Here is a 17,853-nt window from a genome sequence, read left to right on the forward strand (position 1 = left end):
CATGAAGCTTCTATGACAATAGATACCTAAATACATAAAATGAACTAGACCCAAACACTTACTAGAACTGTAGCGGGCTCACCATAAGCTGAGTAGTGAAGAAGATCCCTATCAAAGATCCATATCATCTTATAGAAGTATACCTGCATCCATTAAAAGATGCACCGCCCCCGAAAAAAGGGACGTGAGTACATGTGGAATAGTACTCGTATGTAAGGCAGTCAAAACAACATATAAAAATACGGTAACTCAAATAAGAGGCAAATAAAATATATCAAGAAGCTACGAAATATCCCTTAGAATCACATTTCAAGTCTTATTGTACTTGCATCATTCTAAACTTCTTTTAGGATCAACTGAGCCATATGAACTATACGTGGAATACATTATATAATGCAATTGTAACAACATGTACAAACAAGGTAAATGAAAGTGGCACCTTCCTCTCTTATTTTACACATATATATTTCATAGACCGTCCTTAGTGTTCACATATCATATTATACACCTATGCATCTCATAGACCGTTCACAGTCTTTACATACATAATACAAATACACCTATTCAAGGGCTTGGAATACAACATGAATATGATGAATCATGGTAACAATAAAAGGGCTTAGATAGCCATCAACGTCGAGCCAATTTACTAAGAGCTTCTATTAATCATTTATAGATATCAAGTCGGGGATCCTCTATAATCACCTTCACACAAAGCAGCCCTGTCGCCTTACCCCAACATATGCGGGTGAAGGTGTATCACGATACCACAATCTCTACACGAAGCGGACCTACCGCCTTACCCCAATATATGCGGGTGGAGGTGTATCATAATACCACAATCCCTATACAAAGCGGCCCTACCGCCTCACCCCAATATATGTGGGTGGAGGTGTATCACAATACCACAATCCCAACACAAAGCGGCCCTACCGCCTCACCCCAATATATGCGGGTGGAAGTATATCACAATACTAGAATCCCAACACAAAGCGTCCCTACAGCCTCACCCAAATATATTCGGGTGGAGGTGTATCACAATACCACAATCCCAATACAAAGCGCCCATACCGCCTCACCCCAATATATGCAGGTGGAGGTGTATCACAATACCACAATCCCAACACAAATCGGCCCTATCGCCTCACCCCAATATATGTGGGTGGAGGTGTATCACAATGCCACAATCCCAACACAAAGCGACCTTACCGCCTCACCCTAATATACGCAGGTGGAGGTGTATCACAATACCACAATCCCAACACAAAGCGGCCCTACCACCTCACCTCAATATATGCGGGTGGAGGTGTATCACAATACCACAATCCCAACACAAAGCGGCCCTACCGCCTCACCCCAATATATGCGGGTGGAGGTGTATCACAATGCCACAATCCCAACACAAAGCGGCCCTACCGCCTCACCCCAATATATGCGGGTGAAGGTGTATCACAATACCACAATCCCAACACAAAGCGGCCCTACCGCCTCACCCCAATATATGCTGGTGGAGGTGTATCACAATATCATAATCCCAACACAAAGTGGCCCTACCGCCTGACCCCAATATATGCGGGTGGAGGTGTATCAAAATACCATATATAAACTCAAAGCGACATAGTTTGTCATTACATTTACGGTCGTAATTTCTCATATCATTTGAATACTTCATGTTCATGCTCATCATGGAGAAACACAACTCATTACATTAGAACATGCATGGTAAATCAATAAGTCGATTACAATGGCGCATGGACCAAATACGATATCCATAAGATTTATCGTCTCTTAGCATAGGACATCCCTCTCCCACTACATTATATACTCTCTTGTTATCTTAAGGTCATTAGCTAAGTTCATGATTCTTGTGGGCTTAACATCGAAGTCATTTACATATATTATTTCATAAACATACAATTATAGTTGAAACCATTGGGACATACAACACCTCATAATTCTCATTTAGGCAAACGACCACACTTCATATCCATACCATTACTTACTTGTACTTGCCATGGGTGATCATAGGACATCAAGAACATTTAAAATATTTAGGAACACTATAGCCTCTCCTCATGAGGGCGTAGGAGCTTATAACACATTGGAAACATAAGTACAAATACTTTCATCTCATAACCTTTCATACCATATATCACTTCATAATTTCTTTCAACTACTTACACATCATTATTTCATTGGATCCCTTGGCCATACCTATTATTCTTCATTCATGGAACTGTGGTCGTATATCATATTCCGCACTTTTATTTCTTTACTTTCAAGGATTATCATTATAAACATCATCATATAGAATACTCTTGAAATACTTTTTCCCAAAAGGGCAATACACAATTTCAACTCATGAATATGTAAGAACTCAAAACATATTAGAAATACCTACCAAGCATAACATTAGTTAGAACAACCACCTTTGGACATGACTTGAGTACATAAGCTTTTAGATAATTCTATTTTCGGAGTCAATTCGGAATAGTTGAATCAAGGCTCATTTCATAATATTTCACACATCATTTCATTTCATCGGCGCTATTGGCCACAAGTATAACTTTCATTCTTGGCACGGTGTTCACACTTTATATCCCCAACTCACTACTTCACACTTTATATCCTCAACTCACTACTTCACACTTTATATCCCCAACTCACTACTTTCACTTTCAAGCATCTATATAGATTACTGACAACAAGGAATCCCTAATCACGACTTTTAGTACACCTATGAGCAATTTAAAGTTTTATGCACATCGAGACTTCTTACACAATTTGGCATAATAGCCTTCACTTGAAACATTACTTGGAGTCATAACATTTTTATACCCAACTCATGCTTTGAACACATTCTCGAAGGATAACATCATATGATAAGAGCATCCGGAACACATTTTGAACATATACCTTTCAACACAAAGCTTATTCGAAATAGTTGGTTTATAAAGAATAACTCGGGACTTACAAGAACATCATGGAATTCAATTCTAGGAAAGAAGTTTTGCCAACATACCTGGAATTCGCCCCTTAATAATACTACGACGTTCCACCACACTAAACAACTTCAATCTATAACAATGTAACACAATTGCACTAATATTAGAAAGATTTCTATACTTTAAGTCATTTAGACTTTTTATCAAACACTAGATGTGCAAATTTGACTACAAGGTTCTTTTACAATATTTCCTTCACTCCTCAACCCAATCTTTACTTATTTTAGCTCAACAATCTTCCCACAAATTTTATTGGTACAAGTATGTATAATTAATACTCTTACACCCAAGAATCATACTCCCAATCACCCATTTTTTACCCCAAACTCGAAATTGAAGACTAGGGGTTTGAATTTTATCTCTTGAAAGAAGATCTTGTGAGATTTTCTTGTTGGATTTCAAGGATTGAACAAGATCTTGATGAACAAAACACTTCATCTACTTCCTCTCTCTAGAACACTCTCAATTCTCTCTAAAATATCAGGTTTTAGCTCAAGAAATGACTTAACCCCTCTCTCTACCCGGTCTTGGGGTTATTTAATGGGTTCCTACGTGCGCAGCCGCGCACCTGGGCAAGTGGCCGCGCATTGGGGTGCTCACTTGAGGTAGAAACTCTCAATATGCGCGGCCATAACCTTTTGTATACATATCCAAATGACGAACTGTTTGATGCGTTGAAAACTAGACTCAAAGGAAGTCAACCTGTCTATGGAGCCTCTAAGTATAACTGAAGAGTAATATGGATATACCGGCAACAATGCCCCGGCTATACCTCAAAACACAGTACATAAGAAACAAAAGATACATGACCCCGAAATGAAGGGGGCTCACCAAGTCAGCTGAAGAGAGTGTACCGCTATCACAGATCAATGATGCCTGTTGTGGAACCACCTGCATCCATTAAAGATACAGCGCCCCCAGCAAAAGGGACGTTAGTACTGTCGAATAGTACTAGTATGTAAAGCTAAAAGTCCTCTTTCAAAATAGAATGACCATATAAGAAAAGGAAAACCATAGAAACAGCAAGTCACAATCAACTATATCCAAATGCCCAATTGAAACATACAAATTTTCAAAATATGAAAATAATATATATTTTTGGTTGGGAGATCATTAGCACCGATATACCACCGTCTTTGTTAGCACGGAGTCCGATCACACCCGATCGGCTAGGCCATCTCCCCACGAACAATGTGGTTTGACATGTGATGCGAAAGAAAGTTGTTACCAAGAGTAGTACCACCATGTGCGCAATATGACGTCCGATTTCCACCCGATCAGCTAGGCCACCTTCCCACATATGCCGTGTGGGTTGACTTTCCAATTCATAGCTATTACCAGTTTCATCTCAATTAAGGGGAATAATCACAATTTCACAAATATTTTAATTTCATCCCAAATAAGGGGAATAATCACAATCCACCCTTACACCGGCACATGTAGTTTCAGGTGTGGTCCTTATGACCCACCCATCCTCGGTTTTGCTAATGATACTCCCAAAAATATTTTTATTATTTGATTTGCACACAAAGGTAATATAAATACAATTGTACTCACATCAACCTCTTTCACATTGCATAAATTCTAACTAGTATTTCAGCCACTCAGCACAACAATATTTCCTTGGCTCATTTGGCCATTCACAAGATTCTTTATTCCTGGCACGGTGGCCGTATTTCATGTTTCACACTTTCACCTCTTTTATTTTCAAGGACCACCATCAAATATCAACATACAAAATAGTTCAGAAATCATATACTTCAATTCCATTTGTAATGGGAACTTTAAACACAAAAGGTTTCTTCCCAAAGAATGGGGCATACCAACTAGAAATAGAAACACACATCAAAATCATAAACAATAAATACACCATTTATTCTTGCAATACTCTTTCCCAGAAATGATAATGTACAATTTCAACACCTGAGTATGTAAGAACTCGAATCACGCCGGACATATTTATAAAGCAAAACATTAGTTAAAGCAGCCACTTATGGGCATGAATTGAGTACAAAAGCTTTTAGGCAATTCTATTTTCGAAATTATTTTTAAACAATTGAGTCGAGGCTCATTTCATATTCTTTATCTCATCTTCTCATTTCATTTGCACTACTAGCTACAATCATAACTTAAATTCTTGGCATGTTGGCCGCACTCTATATTCCCAATTCACTTATTTCATTTTAAGCATCTTTATAGATTATCAACAACAAGACATTTTTAATCAAAACTTTAGGTACACATATGAGCAATTTAGAGCCTTAAACATATCGAGTTTTCCCCACACAATTTGGCATTTGGCATACTAGCTTTTATTTGAAACACAACTCAAAGCCATAACATTTTAATATGCAACCCATACTTTGAAACTCACAGGAGCATTATGGAATTCGATTCGAAGACAGATAGTTTAGCCAACATACCTTGTCCGAACTTTTCTTAAGTTACTACAATGCCCCAATACTTCTAGAAATAACAATCTATAGGAAGATAGTGAAAATCGGTTAATAATTAGAAGGATTTTCGTGATGTAACTCTCTTAGAAATTTTGTCAAACACCTAACATGCGAAATAGACCACAAGGCTCTACAATGGAGATCCTTTCATCCCTCAACCAATTTCAACAAGAAACTACCCAAAATAGTTCATTAACCCCACATACTACAACTTTGTGTCACATGCATGGCCTATTTGCAACCCCATAATATATTTGAACTCATAACCTCTTGTATGAAAGCTTAGAAGTAGGACTTACCCGGATGAAGGATAATCTAGTGATTGACTTCCTTGATTCTTGAAGATTGATGCAAGATTGGATTATTGAGAGGTTAGGTTTTCTCCTTCTCTCTCTAAAATGCTCTCACCTCTCTCTAGACTCACCATAAAATCGTCCCAAATAAAGCACCAAAGGCTATTTATTATAATGGGGTCGGGTTGTAAAAACCCCAAAATTTGCACAACCGCGCCACATGAGGCACGACGAGGCGAGGCGCGGCGCGATAGTGAAAAATGTGCCTAGAAACAAAAAGTTTAAGTGTTCTGGGAATCCCCACAGGCGCGCCACATGGGGAGGCGCGGTAGTGTCACATTCTGCGAGCCTTTGGTAATTTGGTCATAACTTCTTGTAGGAGTGTCCAAATGACGAACGGTTTGAAGCGTTAGAAACTAGACTCGAAGATCTTTCATTTATAGGTTATTCATCACTTAAATCTTTATATATATGTAGATATGTTGGTCCTAAGTTTGGTTTTATGCGTACTCATTTGAAACTTTAGTCTATCATGTAATTTTCCATCTTGGCTTAGACTTAGGCCTCTCCTTAGATCCCACATCACTTATAATATGCCGCGTACACTTATTATCATATCTAATTTATATCTATCATATTAATAGTTCTCGTTTGCACACAGAATAATATAATTAGCATACTTCAACATTTTTCATAGCGCTTAAGTACTTCAAAATTTTCTGGGTGCTACATGAATCAGACGCTTGGTTCAAAATAAACTTAAGAAATTGATCTTGGTCGACGATTCTTAGTTTTGATGTTAATTGTGGTGTTTTGAGCCTTTAGATAAGTTTGGATAATATTTTTGGACTTATTGGCATGATTGGATGGGGTCCCGTAGGGCTCAGGTGTGATTCGAGGTAGTCTTGGACCATTTTGGTTGTGTTGCATTGCTAATTTTTGGTGTTGTTATGATGTGCTTCGTATTTGCGATCATTGTAGCGTGTTCACGTAGAGTATTCTAGGCTGCTGGTAATTTCTTCATCGTGTTCGTGGAGTATTGTGGATGATGTCTATCGCGTTCGCATAGATAACTTCGCGTTCACGAAGTGTTGGAGAAGACTGGTTAGCAGCCTTTCGCGTTCGCGACTGGTCATTTAGGGTTTTTGCCTATAATTTAAGAGAGCATATTTTGGGTATTTGAGTACTAATTTGGTCCTGGTTTTGGAAGACGCAGCAGGTTTTGGGTCATCAGATTTTGGTATTGGTATCATATTTCGGGCATGTGGGCCCGGGTTGATGTTTGGGAATTTCTTCAAAGATCGAAACTTTATGGATTGGGATAGCTTCCTATGGCATTGTGGACTTCCTTGGATGATGTTTGGCTTGAATTTGTGCGATTTGAGCGCTAGATCGAGGTTTTGACGCGATTCGAGGTTGAAGACTAGCCCGAATGAGGTGTCTTGCCTAAGCTTGGTTTGAGAGCAATTTTCCCGTTGGCTATGATATTTGTTATGTGTTTGGGGTGGCACATATGTGAAGTGACAAACGTATATGCGTACACCATGATTATTCATGATCCGGATAGATCTTAGGCTTTATATGCCTTGTATTGCTATCATTTTTCTTTGATATCATATTTTGTCCATTTGTATGACTACGTGAGTTAATTTTCATGTTAGGAATCATGTCTAGGATATTTGCTTATTTGTTTGAGACATGATATGGCTATATGTTGAACTATTTGCCTTAGTAGTAGCCATATTGTTCAGTTATGATATTATACCTGCGTGTTATATCTTTGTCTCTATGCACTTTTTATATGTTATCTTACATGTCGTTGGTGTCCTTGTGCATGACACGACTTTGAGTTGAATTGTTGCACATTGGTATATTGCATGTGGTATATTGAATTATATTTTTGTGAGATGTTGGCATATGGAGACTTGAGTGGATTGATGACTGATTTGGCCATAAAGCTGATTTGATATTGACAATGAGGTGACCCGTGCGTCAGGCCCATGTTGGGCTAAGTGCTATTGATTATGAGGTAACACGTGCGCCAAGCCTCATATTGTTTGACTTAGATCCAATCAGCGCTTGGGCAAGGACATGTCCCTCCAGAGTTAGGTATTAACCGTGGGCGCATGCACAGGGTCACATATGTGCTTAGGTGAGGGACTTGTGTCAGGCACAAGTACAATATTGAGTATGTGTATGTATGTGTAGTGTGTTGATACTCAATTTTTCCGTCATGATCCCCATTTAGCTTTTGTGGGTTGGTATTTTATAACGCATTTTAAATATATTTTTAAGCATTATTTATAGGATATTTCCTTATATTATTACTCCATGACATGTTTAAAATATCAATTTATTATCTTCATAGCATTTTTTCTTATATTATTATTATGGAGGTTTTATACAAATAATTTTGTTCTTATTATAAGCATTTTCAATTGATTCTAGTATTTATGATTAATAAATAATTTACTTATTATTTTCTTAAATCATTTATGAGTGACCAGTTGTTCAAACTAGTTATTTATATTTTTTGTAGCAATTTATGCATATTTTATGACATTTTATCATTTCCTATAATTGTATTGCATTTTTATATCATTTATGCATTATTTGCAATAATAGCCTAGATTTTCACTATAATTATATCTATTATACTATTTATGTCAAAATAGCATTTTTATATTTTTATAATTATAACTTACTATTTTAAAGTATTTAATTTCATAAATGGTATTTTTATATATTTGTTAGCTATTTTTACAATTTATGTTTTAATTAATTTTGTGCGCTTGAAAATGCAGCCCAATTAGGTTGAATTTCGGACCAAAAGGGGTCCAAAACCTCTAAGCCCAACACCTTTGAGCCCAATACCCATGACCCAGTGGCCAAGTAAAACCTCTAAGACCAACACCCCTGAGCCCAATACCCATGACCCAGTAGCCATAACTGGCCAGGTGACCCGTTACCCGCCCGTTTTCACTTAAAATCTCAAGTCGTTGATCTTGAATGATCAACGGCTCCCAGCTCTTCCCCTCTTTTCTTATTTTTACCCAACCCCAAACCCTAACTCATTTTCCCCTTCGACAACCGCCTCTCTTATCTCTTCGGCTCTCTCTTTCTCCTCTGAAACCTAGTCCGCAACCCCAAAGAACCCTAGCCTAAACCTAAGACAATATGGAGATTTCTCGTATCTCCTTTCCTTTTCTAGCTCTAACAATGTTTCTCCCCCGCTTCTTGACTTTGTTCGCTTAGTACCGAGTTATTTATAGAAGGCTATCATCGGCTCCGATTCTGAATATTTACCACATTTCTAAGTTAATACACTCAAGACAAGGTCACATGAGTTCGATTTGACGAGATTCTTTGCTATTTTTTAATTCCTTGGCCGAGCTAGGGTTTACTCGATTGTGCCTTAATCCGATTTGAAATTGGTTTGCATGAGATTCTTTCCTTATTCTGTAGTTTGATTGATTCTTTACCTTTTTTGATTGTGTGAATCAAACACCATATAAACCTCTCCCCAATTCCCCTTTTGGACAGTCTTTAGTCACCGCTCTCTCACTCGTACTTGCTTTCTTTTGTGCTCTGGTTCCCTGAAAATTCTTGCTTGTTTGATTTTGCTCTTGGCCGGCTGAAAGCCAAGGCCATTCAGATATTGTTCTATAAACCTCCTTTATATTTCGCATAATTCTCTATATTTTGATAGTAGTTTAACCTCATTCTCAAGTGTTCTTGAATAGTTTAGTGGTTAAAACTCACCAAAAAATGTGCCTAATTAATGCTCTTTGGTTGATAGGGAGTTGAAAGAAGAACTGAAGGAATTTTTGAAGTTTTGGGACGAAAATCTACTAAAAAAAGGACAAAGTACAAAAACAGCACATTGGACAAGGTCAAATGCAAAGTGCACGACGTAAGTTTGGCGCGCAAGCAGAAATTTCTGGGCAAAACTTATAAGGATATTTTGGTCTTTGGAGCAAATTTTACATGATATAAAAGTTTCTTTTCGCCTCCCTTGCGACTATCTCGACCTGGAAAGAAGAGAACATAACTTTCGAAGCAAGGAAGGCCTTGGAAGAGTCCAAAAACCATCTTGATCGAAGATTTGAAGAGTTTCTCTCAACTTTCCTTATTTTCGTTTATTATGGAGATTGTTTTGAAAATAGTCATTATATTTTTTAGTATAAACATGAGTAGCTAAATTCCCTAACTAGGGTATTGATGAACCCATTTTTGGGTGGTTTTGAGTAAATATTCCTGAATCGTTGATACTTATTCTATTTGTTTGGCTGCGATTTTAATGAATTCAAATGTTTGAGCTCGCAATTGCTTATCTCCTATTTCTTGTTATTCTTGGGAAAGATTTACAAGGTTGGGTTAGTCAAACAACAGTACTTCGGGCTGAATTAAGGAATTACTTAACCCGATTTAGAATCGTTATGGAGACATCATGATTCGATTGTGACCTAGAATTAAACGAGTTTATTATCTTGATTATTTTGGAAAATAGTTCAAGAATGGTGTCTTTAGTAGTTGGGAAACTCTAGTGAACAACTTTAGGTCCAAGGTTGACACAATAATGTCAAACAAATTTTTATGATTTCACTCAGAGCTAGCCCGACAATTGGGGATTCTCTACCTTAGGCCTTTTTATCATCTACAAATTTTTTAAGTTATTCTCGACTTCTAGTTTAGTTTGTTGTTAGTTAGTTGAATCTAATTCATTAATTAATATCTACAAAATCCAAGTATATTTGTCCTTTTCGTTCAACTTAGAGTATTTAGTAATTGAGTCAACTAGAATGCTTCATAGCTTCATGTGGGATTCGACCCCGACTCATTGTTGGGTAAATTATATTGCATACGACCGTATCATATCTTATTGAGGTGTGTTTTGGACGTCATCATTTGACGCCATTGCCGGGGAGCTAACAATTTAAGTTTTAGTTGATAAAATAAAATTGCTAAGTGTTTAAAGTTGAATTTGTTTTATTTCGGTTTCATTCCTAACAGTTAATCTTGGTGTGTGCAGGTGTATGCCTAGAAAGCCCTCGAAGACTGGTGAACTTTTTGAAGCTTTTTCGGAACCCGAGTGAGCATTCACGACATTAAATCGTGAAAACAATAAAAACGAGCAATCACTGTGACAACAATATAAACTTGAACTTGGAATCGAAATGGGCGACAATCTAAACAATAACAACGATAACAACAACAACCTTAATTCAGGTGTTGTTCCTCTCGTGATAGAAGCCGCTCTATATGACTGGGCTCAGCCCACTGTTGATAACTTAGCAACAACAATTACAGTCCCACAGATACAAGCTGGGAGCATTCAGATTACCAACAATATGCTGCACTTATTGCAAAATAAGAAACTATTCTCAGGAAAGGAATTTGAAGACCCACAACAACACTTGAGAAATTTTTTGTCAATATGTGTTACTCAGAGGTAGCCAAATGTGATACCAGAAGTAATCAGATTGCTCTTGTTCCCATTCTCAGTAACCGGGGAAGCACAAATTTGGCTGAATTCACTCCCCATCAATTCCATTACTACTTGGGACGAACTAGTCAAATATTTTTTGAACAAATATTTCCCACCAAATAAGACGGCAAAACAAGTTGATGAGATCCTACAATTCAAGCAAAAGCCAATAGAAAACTAATATGAGACATGGGAAAGATTCAAAGGGATGATAGTAAAGTGTCCATATCATGGTATTCTAGAGCAAATGTTGGGGCAAAATTTTTACATGAGGCTCACTGATAGTTTAAAGGCTAATGTTGATGCTTTAGTTGGTGGAGCATTTATGAGCAAATCATTTACTGAAGCAAGATAACTTCTGGATAAGATTGCTCAAAATTCAGGCTAGAAGACTCGAGATGCAATAATCACTCCTATAATTCATTCAGTAGCACTTGATCTGAATAAACCTAATGCTGGAAATATTGCTACTCTTATGACACAGATGAGTCTCTTGACTAAGAAGATCGATGAGATGGGCACAAAGCAGGTCCACATAGTGGATACAACAAATGAGGGATTATGCACATCATGTGTTAATCAACCATATATTTGCTCGTGGAATGGTGAACATGAATCCCATGGGTATAGTGAGGATATGAATTATGTGTCTAACTATATTGGAGGACAGAGATAGAATGACCAACAACCTTGGAGACCAGCCCAACAACAAATGCAATGGAATAATTCAGGCAATGTCAGACCTCAAGGTCAAGTGGTACCATATCAGAGACCACCGGGTTACAACCTACAACAATAACAACAAGTAGCATATCTACAACATTAACAGAGATATCAACAATAACCGCAACCTATGGTGAAACAAGAGGATGATGGCATGTCTGATATCTGAAGCATGTTGAAGTAATTGGTAGGAGACAAAGGTAAAATGGAAGAGGCAATTATATCCAATTCTGCGGCCATTAGGAACATTGAAACACAATTGGGACAACGCTCCTCAGCCGTGAACAACAAACCACATGGAACTCTACCTGGAGACACAACTACTAATCCCAAGGACTCTAGGACTCGTCCTGTGCTAGCGGTAAGTCTGAGGAATGGAAGAGATCTAGATAGAGAACAATAAGGACATGTAACCAGGGATGCGCTTCAACCCGTAGCTGAACATTTTGAGTCGGATGATCAAAATAACCTCACTGATGTGGTGATTCAACAAGTTGTGTATGAGAATGTAATTGAGCATGAGAAAGTACCGGAGGTAGTGCCGGAAAAAAGTGAGACCGAAGGAGGGGAAAAAAGATGTAGAACGACTAGTTGTACAGAAAAAGCCTCCTGCACCATTCCCTCAAAGATTCGCAAAGCAAAAGAAGGACGATCAGTACAAGAAGTTCTTTGAAATCCTAAAACATCTGAGTGTCAATATTCCCTTGCTGGAGGCACTAAAAGATATGTCTATATATGCTAAAATGATGAAAGACTTTTTTTCAAAGACGATTGACTTTTAGGACACTGCGACGGTACAACTGTCAATGGAGTGTAGTGCTATAGTTACCAGGCCCATTGCTAAAAAATTTGAAGATCCTGAAAGTTTCACCACCCCGTGCACGATAGGGGGTTATTCTTTTGCCAAGGCATTATGTGATTTGGGAGCCAACATCAATTTGATGCCTTTAGCCATTTATCGGAAACTTGGCTTACCAAGGCTAAGACCGACATATATGCGAGTGCAGCTAGCTGATCGTACCCTGTCACGCCCAAAAGGTATTGTTGATGATGTGTTAGTACAAGTTGACAAGTTCATTTTTCCTGCAGATTTTGTTGTATTGGATTGCAAGGTAGAGATTGAAGTCCCACTCATATTGGGACGACCCTTCTTAGCTATGGGAAGAGCATTTGTTGACTGTGAAGTAGGGGAACTGAAGATGCATTTGAACGATGAAGAAGTTGTTTTCCATGTACATAAATCAATGAAACGACCTAGTGACATTGGAGAATGTTCAATTTTGCAAGTGGTGGATGTGATAATGCAAGAAGAGGAGGAAATTGTTCATCATGCAGATCCTTTGGAAGCTTGTTTACTGAACCTGGATAAATTGAATGGTGAAGATTTGGTAGAGTGGGCCTTGGATCTTGAAGGCCAAGGATATTGGAAAAGAGAGCCAAAGTTTGAACCACTAAATTTATTTGAGAGAAAGACACCACCTGCCAAACCATCAATTGAGGAACCACCTCAGTTAGAATTGAAGCCATTTCCAAGTCACCTTAGGTATGCATTCTTGGGCCTAACTCTGCTTTACCTGTTATTATCTCATCAGGTTTGCGAGATGTGTAGGTAGAGCTGCTTATACATGCATTGCAAGAATATATGACCGCCATAGGTTGGACGAGCTGATATCAAGGGTATTAGCCCTACTTTATGTATGCATAAGATTCTATTGGAAGAGGGACACATACATTTCATAAAAAATCAAAGAAGGCTAAACCCGAACATGAAGGATGTAGTGAAAAAGGAAGTGATAAAGTGATGAGATGCAGACATCATTTTCCCTATTTCTGATAGCACATGGGTAAGCCCCATTCAATATGTCCCAAAGAAAGGTGGGATGACTGTGATAAATAATAAAAATAATGAGTTGATCCCTGCCAGGACTGTTACTGGATGACACATACGTATGGACTACATAAAACTTAACAATGCCACCAGAAAAAACCATTTCCCACTTTCATTTATCTATCAGATGTTGGACAGACTGGCTGGGAGAGAGTACTTTCATTTCTTAGATGGTTATTCAGGATAAAACCAGATTCACATTGCCTCTGAGGACATATAAAAGACAACATTTACTTGTCCTTATGGCACTTATGCATTTCGTAGGATGCCATTTGGACTGTACAATGCACCGGCCATATTTCAGAGGTGTATGATGACCATTTTCACGGATATGGTGGAGGACACGATGGAAATATTCATGGATGATTTTTCGGTGGTGGGAAATTCTTTTGAAGATTGCTTGAGAAATTTGAAAAGGGTCTTGAAGAGGTGTATATAAACGAATTTAGTATTAAAATTGGAAAAATGCCATTTCAAGGTACAAGAAAGCATAGTCTTAGGGAACCGGGTTTCCAGTAAAGGCACAGAGGTCGACCGTTCCAAGGTTGATGTGATAGAGAAGCTGCCACCACCCACTTCTGTTAAAGAAATACAGAGTTTTCTCGGTCATGCCAACTTCTATAGATGGCTTATCAAAGATTTCTCTAAAATTTCTAATCCAATGGGTAAATGCTTGAAAAAGATCACCCTTTTGTGTTTTCTAATAATTGCAGGCTAGCATTTGAAGAATTGAAGAAGAGGTTAGTAACTGCACCAATTATTGTTGCACCTGACTGGGAGCAACCATTCGAGCTTATGTGTGACGCAAGCAATTACGCTATAGGAGCAGTTTTGGGACAGCAGAAGGACAAGATCACGCATTTGATAAGTTCAGAGCGTACTTGATAGGCTCAAAGGTAATTTTTTACACTGACCATATAGCACTCAGGTACTTGATATCTAAGAAGGAAACCAAGCCACAATTGATTCGTTGAGTGTTACTCCTACAAGATTTTGATTTAGAGATTCGAGACAGAAAAGGGACTGAAAACCAAGTGGCAGATCACCTTTCCCGGCTAGAGAGAGGTAAGAATGCAGTGAAAATAGAGGATATTCAAGAAACATTTCCATATGAGCAGTTATTAGCCGCTTCACTTGACATGGTGCCATGGTATGTAGACATAGCAAACTATCTAGCAACTAGTATGGTACCTTCTAATTTTTCTCCCGATCAAAAGAAAAAGTTTTTTCGTGACTACAATTCATATTTTTGGGATGACCCATACCTATTTCGTATTTGTATTGACAATATGATTCGGAGATGTGTCCCCAAGAAAGAAATAAAATCTGTTTTGTAGGCTTGTCATGCTTCTCCATATGGAAGACACTTCAGAGTAATCCGAACAGCAACGAAAGTTCTTGACTCAGGTTTCTATTGGCCAACAATTTTTGAAGATGCACACAACTGGGTGAAAAAGTGTGACGAGTGCTAGCACATAAGTAACATTTCCCAAAGATATGAGATGTCTATGCGACCAAATCTGGAGGTTGAGGTATTCGATGTATGGGGTATTGACTTCATAGGACCGTTCGTCAGCTTATTCGATAATAAATACATCTTAGTTGCAGTTGACTACGTGTCAAAGTGGGTCGAGGCAGTGGAAATGCCAACAAATGATGCCAAGGGAGTGATCAAGTTCCTAAAAAGAAATATTTTCACTAGGTTTGGAACTACAAGGGCAATATTTAGTGATGGAGGCACTTATTTTTGCAACCGAGCTTTTGACAAACTTTTGGAAAAATATGGCGTTCGCCATAAGGTTGCAACACCTTATCATCCACAAACGAGTGGTCAAGTAGAGGTGACAAACAGAGAAATTAAGAACATCCTCACAAAGACAGTTAGAGGCACTCGTACTGATTGGACAAATAAATTGGATGATGCGTTATGGGCATATCATACCGCATTTAAAACTACTCTTGGGATGTCACCATACAAGCTTGTATTTGGAAAGGCATGTCATCTACCTGTAGAGCTTGAGCATAAGGCTCTATGGGAATTGAAGCGTTTGAACTTGGATTTGGAGGCTGCTGGAGCACAAAGACTAACAAAGTTGAATGAGTTAGATGAGTTTCACCTACAAGCTTATGAGATTTCAAAGTTATATAAAGAGCGGATGAAAATAGCTCATTACAAGCACATCTTGAACAGAGAATTTAAAGCTGGAGATCAAGTATTATTGTATAATTCAAGGCTCAAACTCTTTCCCGGGAAGTCGAAAATGAAGTGGTCAGACCTGTTCAGAGTGGTTCAAGTATTTCCATATGGAGCAGTTGAAGTTGAAGTTGAGGCCGAGGATGGCAGCAGGAAGTTTCAAGTAAATGGTCAGCGTTTGAAGCATTACCATGGATTGGTTGAGGGAGATAGACTAGTGTCTGTGATGTAGTTAAAAAATCCTTGATCCGAGCTATTGAGTCGTGCCACGATGTTAAATAAGGCGCTTCTTTTTCCAAATATTGAATACTTAAGAAAAATTAACAATTATGAGAAAGGTTAACAATTTTTTGACATATATATATATATATATATGTGTCAAAAAAAGTACTAATTTTTATACTTTGTAATATTGGTAGTCAAAGTTGCAGGAATAGCGGAGTAAGAGCACATGTTGACCTCGCGGCGCAGGGTGTGGAGTGATTGATTCTCGAGTCAAATAGTAAAAAAAATATGCGTTATCGCTGTAACGCATGCTCAATGTGAGATTTTTAAAAATTGAGAATACTGTACCGTGCAACGCAAGGCCACCACGCACTCAATTGTCCTCTTAAAAGGTGCAAAAATCAGCGCATTTGTGCACTGTTGTGCGCTCGGCGTGAGGTATTTGGAATTAATCAGGTAAGTTTTTTTTTTGGCTTTTTAATCTCATCACCTCTCTAATATTTTAACCCTTATTCACAAAAACCCACACTCTCTCTCTCTCTGCAATCATCTATAACCCTTCCCCCCATTCACGTTTCATCTCCGCCTACCATCTCCCTCCGCCGGCGAACATGTATGATTTCTCTCTCTCTCTCTCTCTCTCATTTCTTTCTTCTTCTTCTTCTTCTTTTTTCTTTTTCTTTTATTTTGTTTCTTTCTTTGGTGTTTCTATCGTGACCATTAGAGTCCGGCGACCTAGGGTTCGAACCTAGGATTGATGTTGCCCCAATGTTTTCTCTATTCCCCACTCCCCTGCTGTAATTTCTCGATCCAAATTTCATGTCCATCATGATTCTATATTGAGCAAAGTTCCACTTTAGGTTTTGGGAACAATTGGAATTTCATTGATGCTTTTGGAAGAATTTTTGATTTTCTGTGCAGGTGTATGGTTTGTCAATTTTGCTTCTTCAAAGACTCATGGTAGGGCAGTCCTTTATTTGTTTTGTTAAAAGTACGCGTTTAAAAGATTGTGCACATCTTGTGTTTGTTGAATCGTCACAATTAGAATTTGGTTTAATTGGTGAAGTCTGAGTAACCACGTCTTTTTCTTATGAACTGGACTTTGAATGTCGTTCTAGGTATGGTGATCATATGGCAAGAGTTATATTGTAGTATCACATGTTTGCCACTTGTATAAATGGAGGCCCTAGCTCCTACTCTCATATATCATATGTGGTACTTGACAGCGAGCCTATGTCTGTTGTGTTGAAGGTCATGCTCTTTCTTGGTAATTTGAAATAGAGTGTATGGACGCCTTGTGTGCTAATTGCGCGCTTGTGTGGATAAAGTAAGTTGCAGTGGTGTTAAATGTTGGCTTGTAGGATGCTCTAAATTCTAAGTGTGGGGTAACCCTTGTACTCAATTTTTTTAGTATACATAGCTTGAGTTAGCATCCTTTTTGTTTGTCTTTGTGGGACCGTAACACCAGAGTAAAGTCACTACGTGCACTGGCAGCCTGAATCTGCCACTGTGAGGTGATATTGCAAGCTACCTTACTATTTGCCTTTACAAATGTATGTTGCACCAATATAGTTGGAGGGG

The 17,853-nt window shown here is 38.2% G+C and overlaps 1 protein-coding gene across 1 annotated transcript; it reads left to right on the forward strand.

The window, feature by feature from the left end:
• The first annotated feature begins 12,170 nt into the window (after positions 1 to 12,170).
• LOC142180073 (uncharacterized) lies at positions 12,171 to 16,279 on the forward strand. The gene is made up of 5 exons (XM_075250994.1): positions 12,171 to 12,326; positions 12,748 to 13,508; positions 14,567 to 14,730; positions 14,856 to 15,003; positions 15,430 to 16,279. The coding sequence occupies exons 1-5, from the start codon at positions 12,171 to 12,173 to the stop codon at positions 16,277 to 16,279; spliced, it is 2,079 nt and encodes a 692-aa protein (XP_075107095.1).
• Positions 16,280 to 17,853: the final 1,574 nt, after the last annotated feature.

This window comes from Nicotiana tabacum, chromosome 4, assembly GCF_000715075.1.
Source record: "Nicotiana tabacum cultivar K326 chromosome 4, ASM71507v2, whole genome shotgun sequence".
Taxonomy (NCBI): Eukaryota; Viridiplantae; Streptophyta; class Magnoliopsida; order Solanales; family Solanaceae; genus Nicotiana; species Nicotiana tabacum.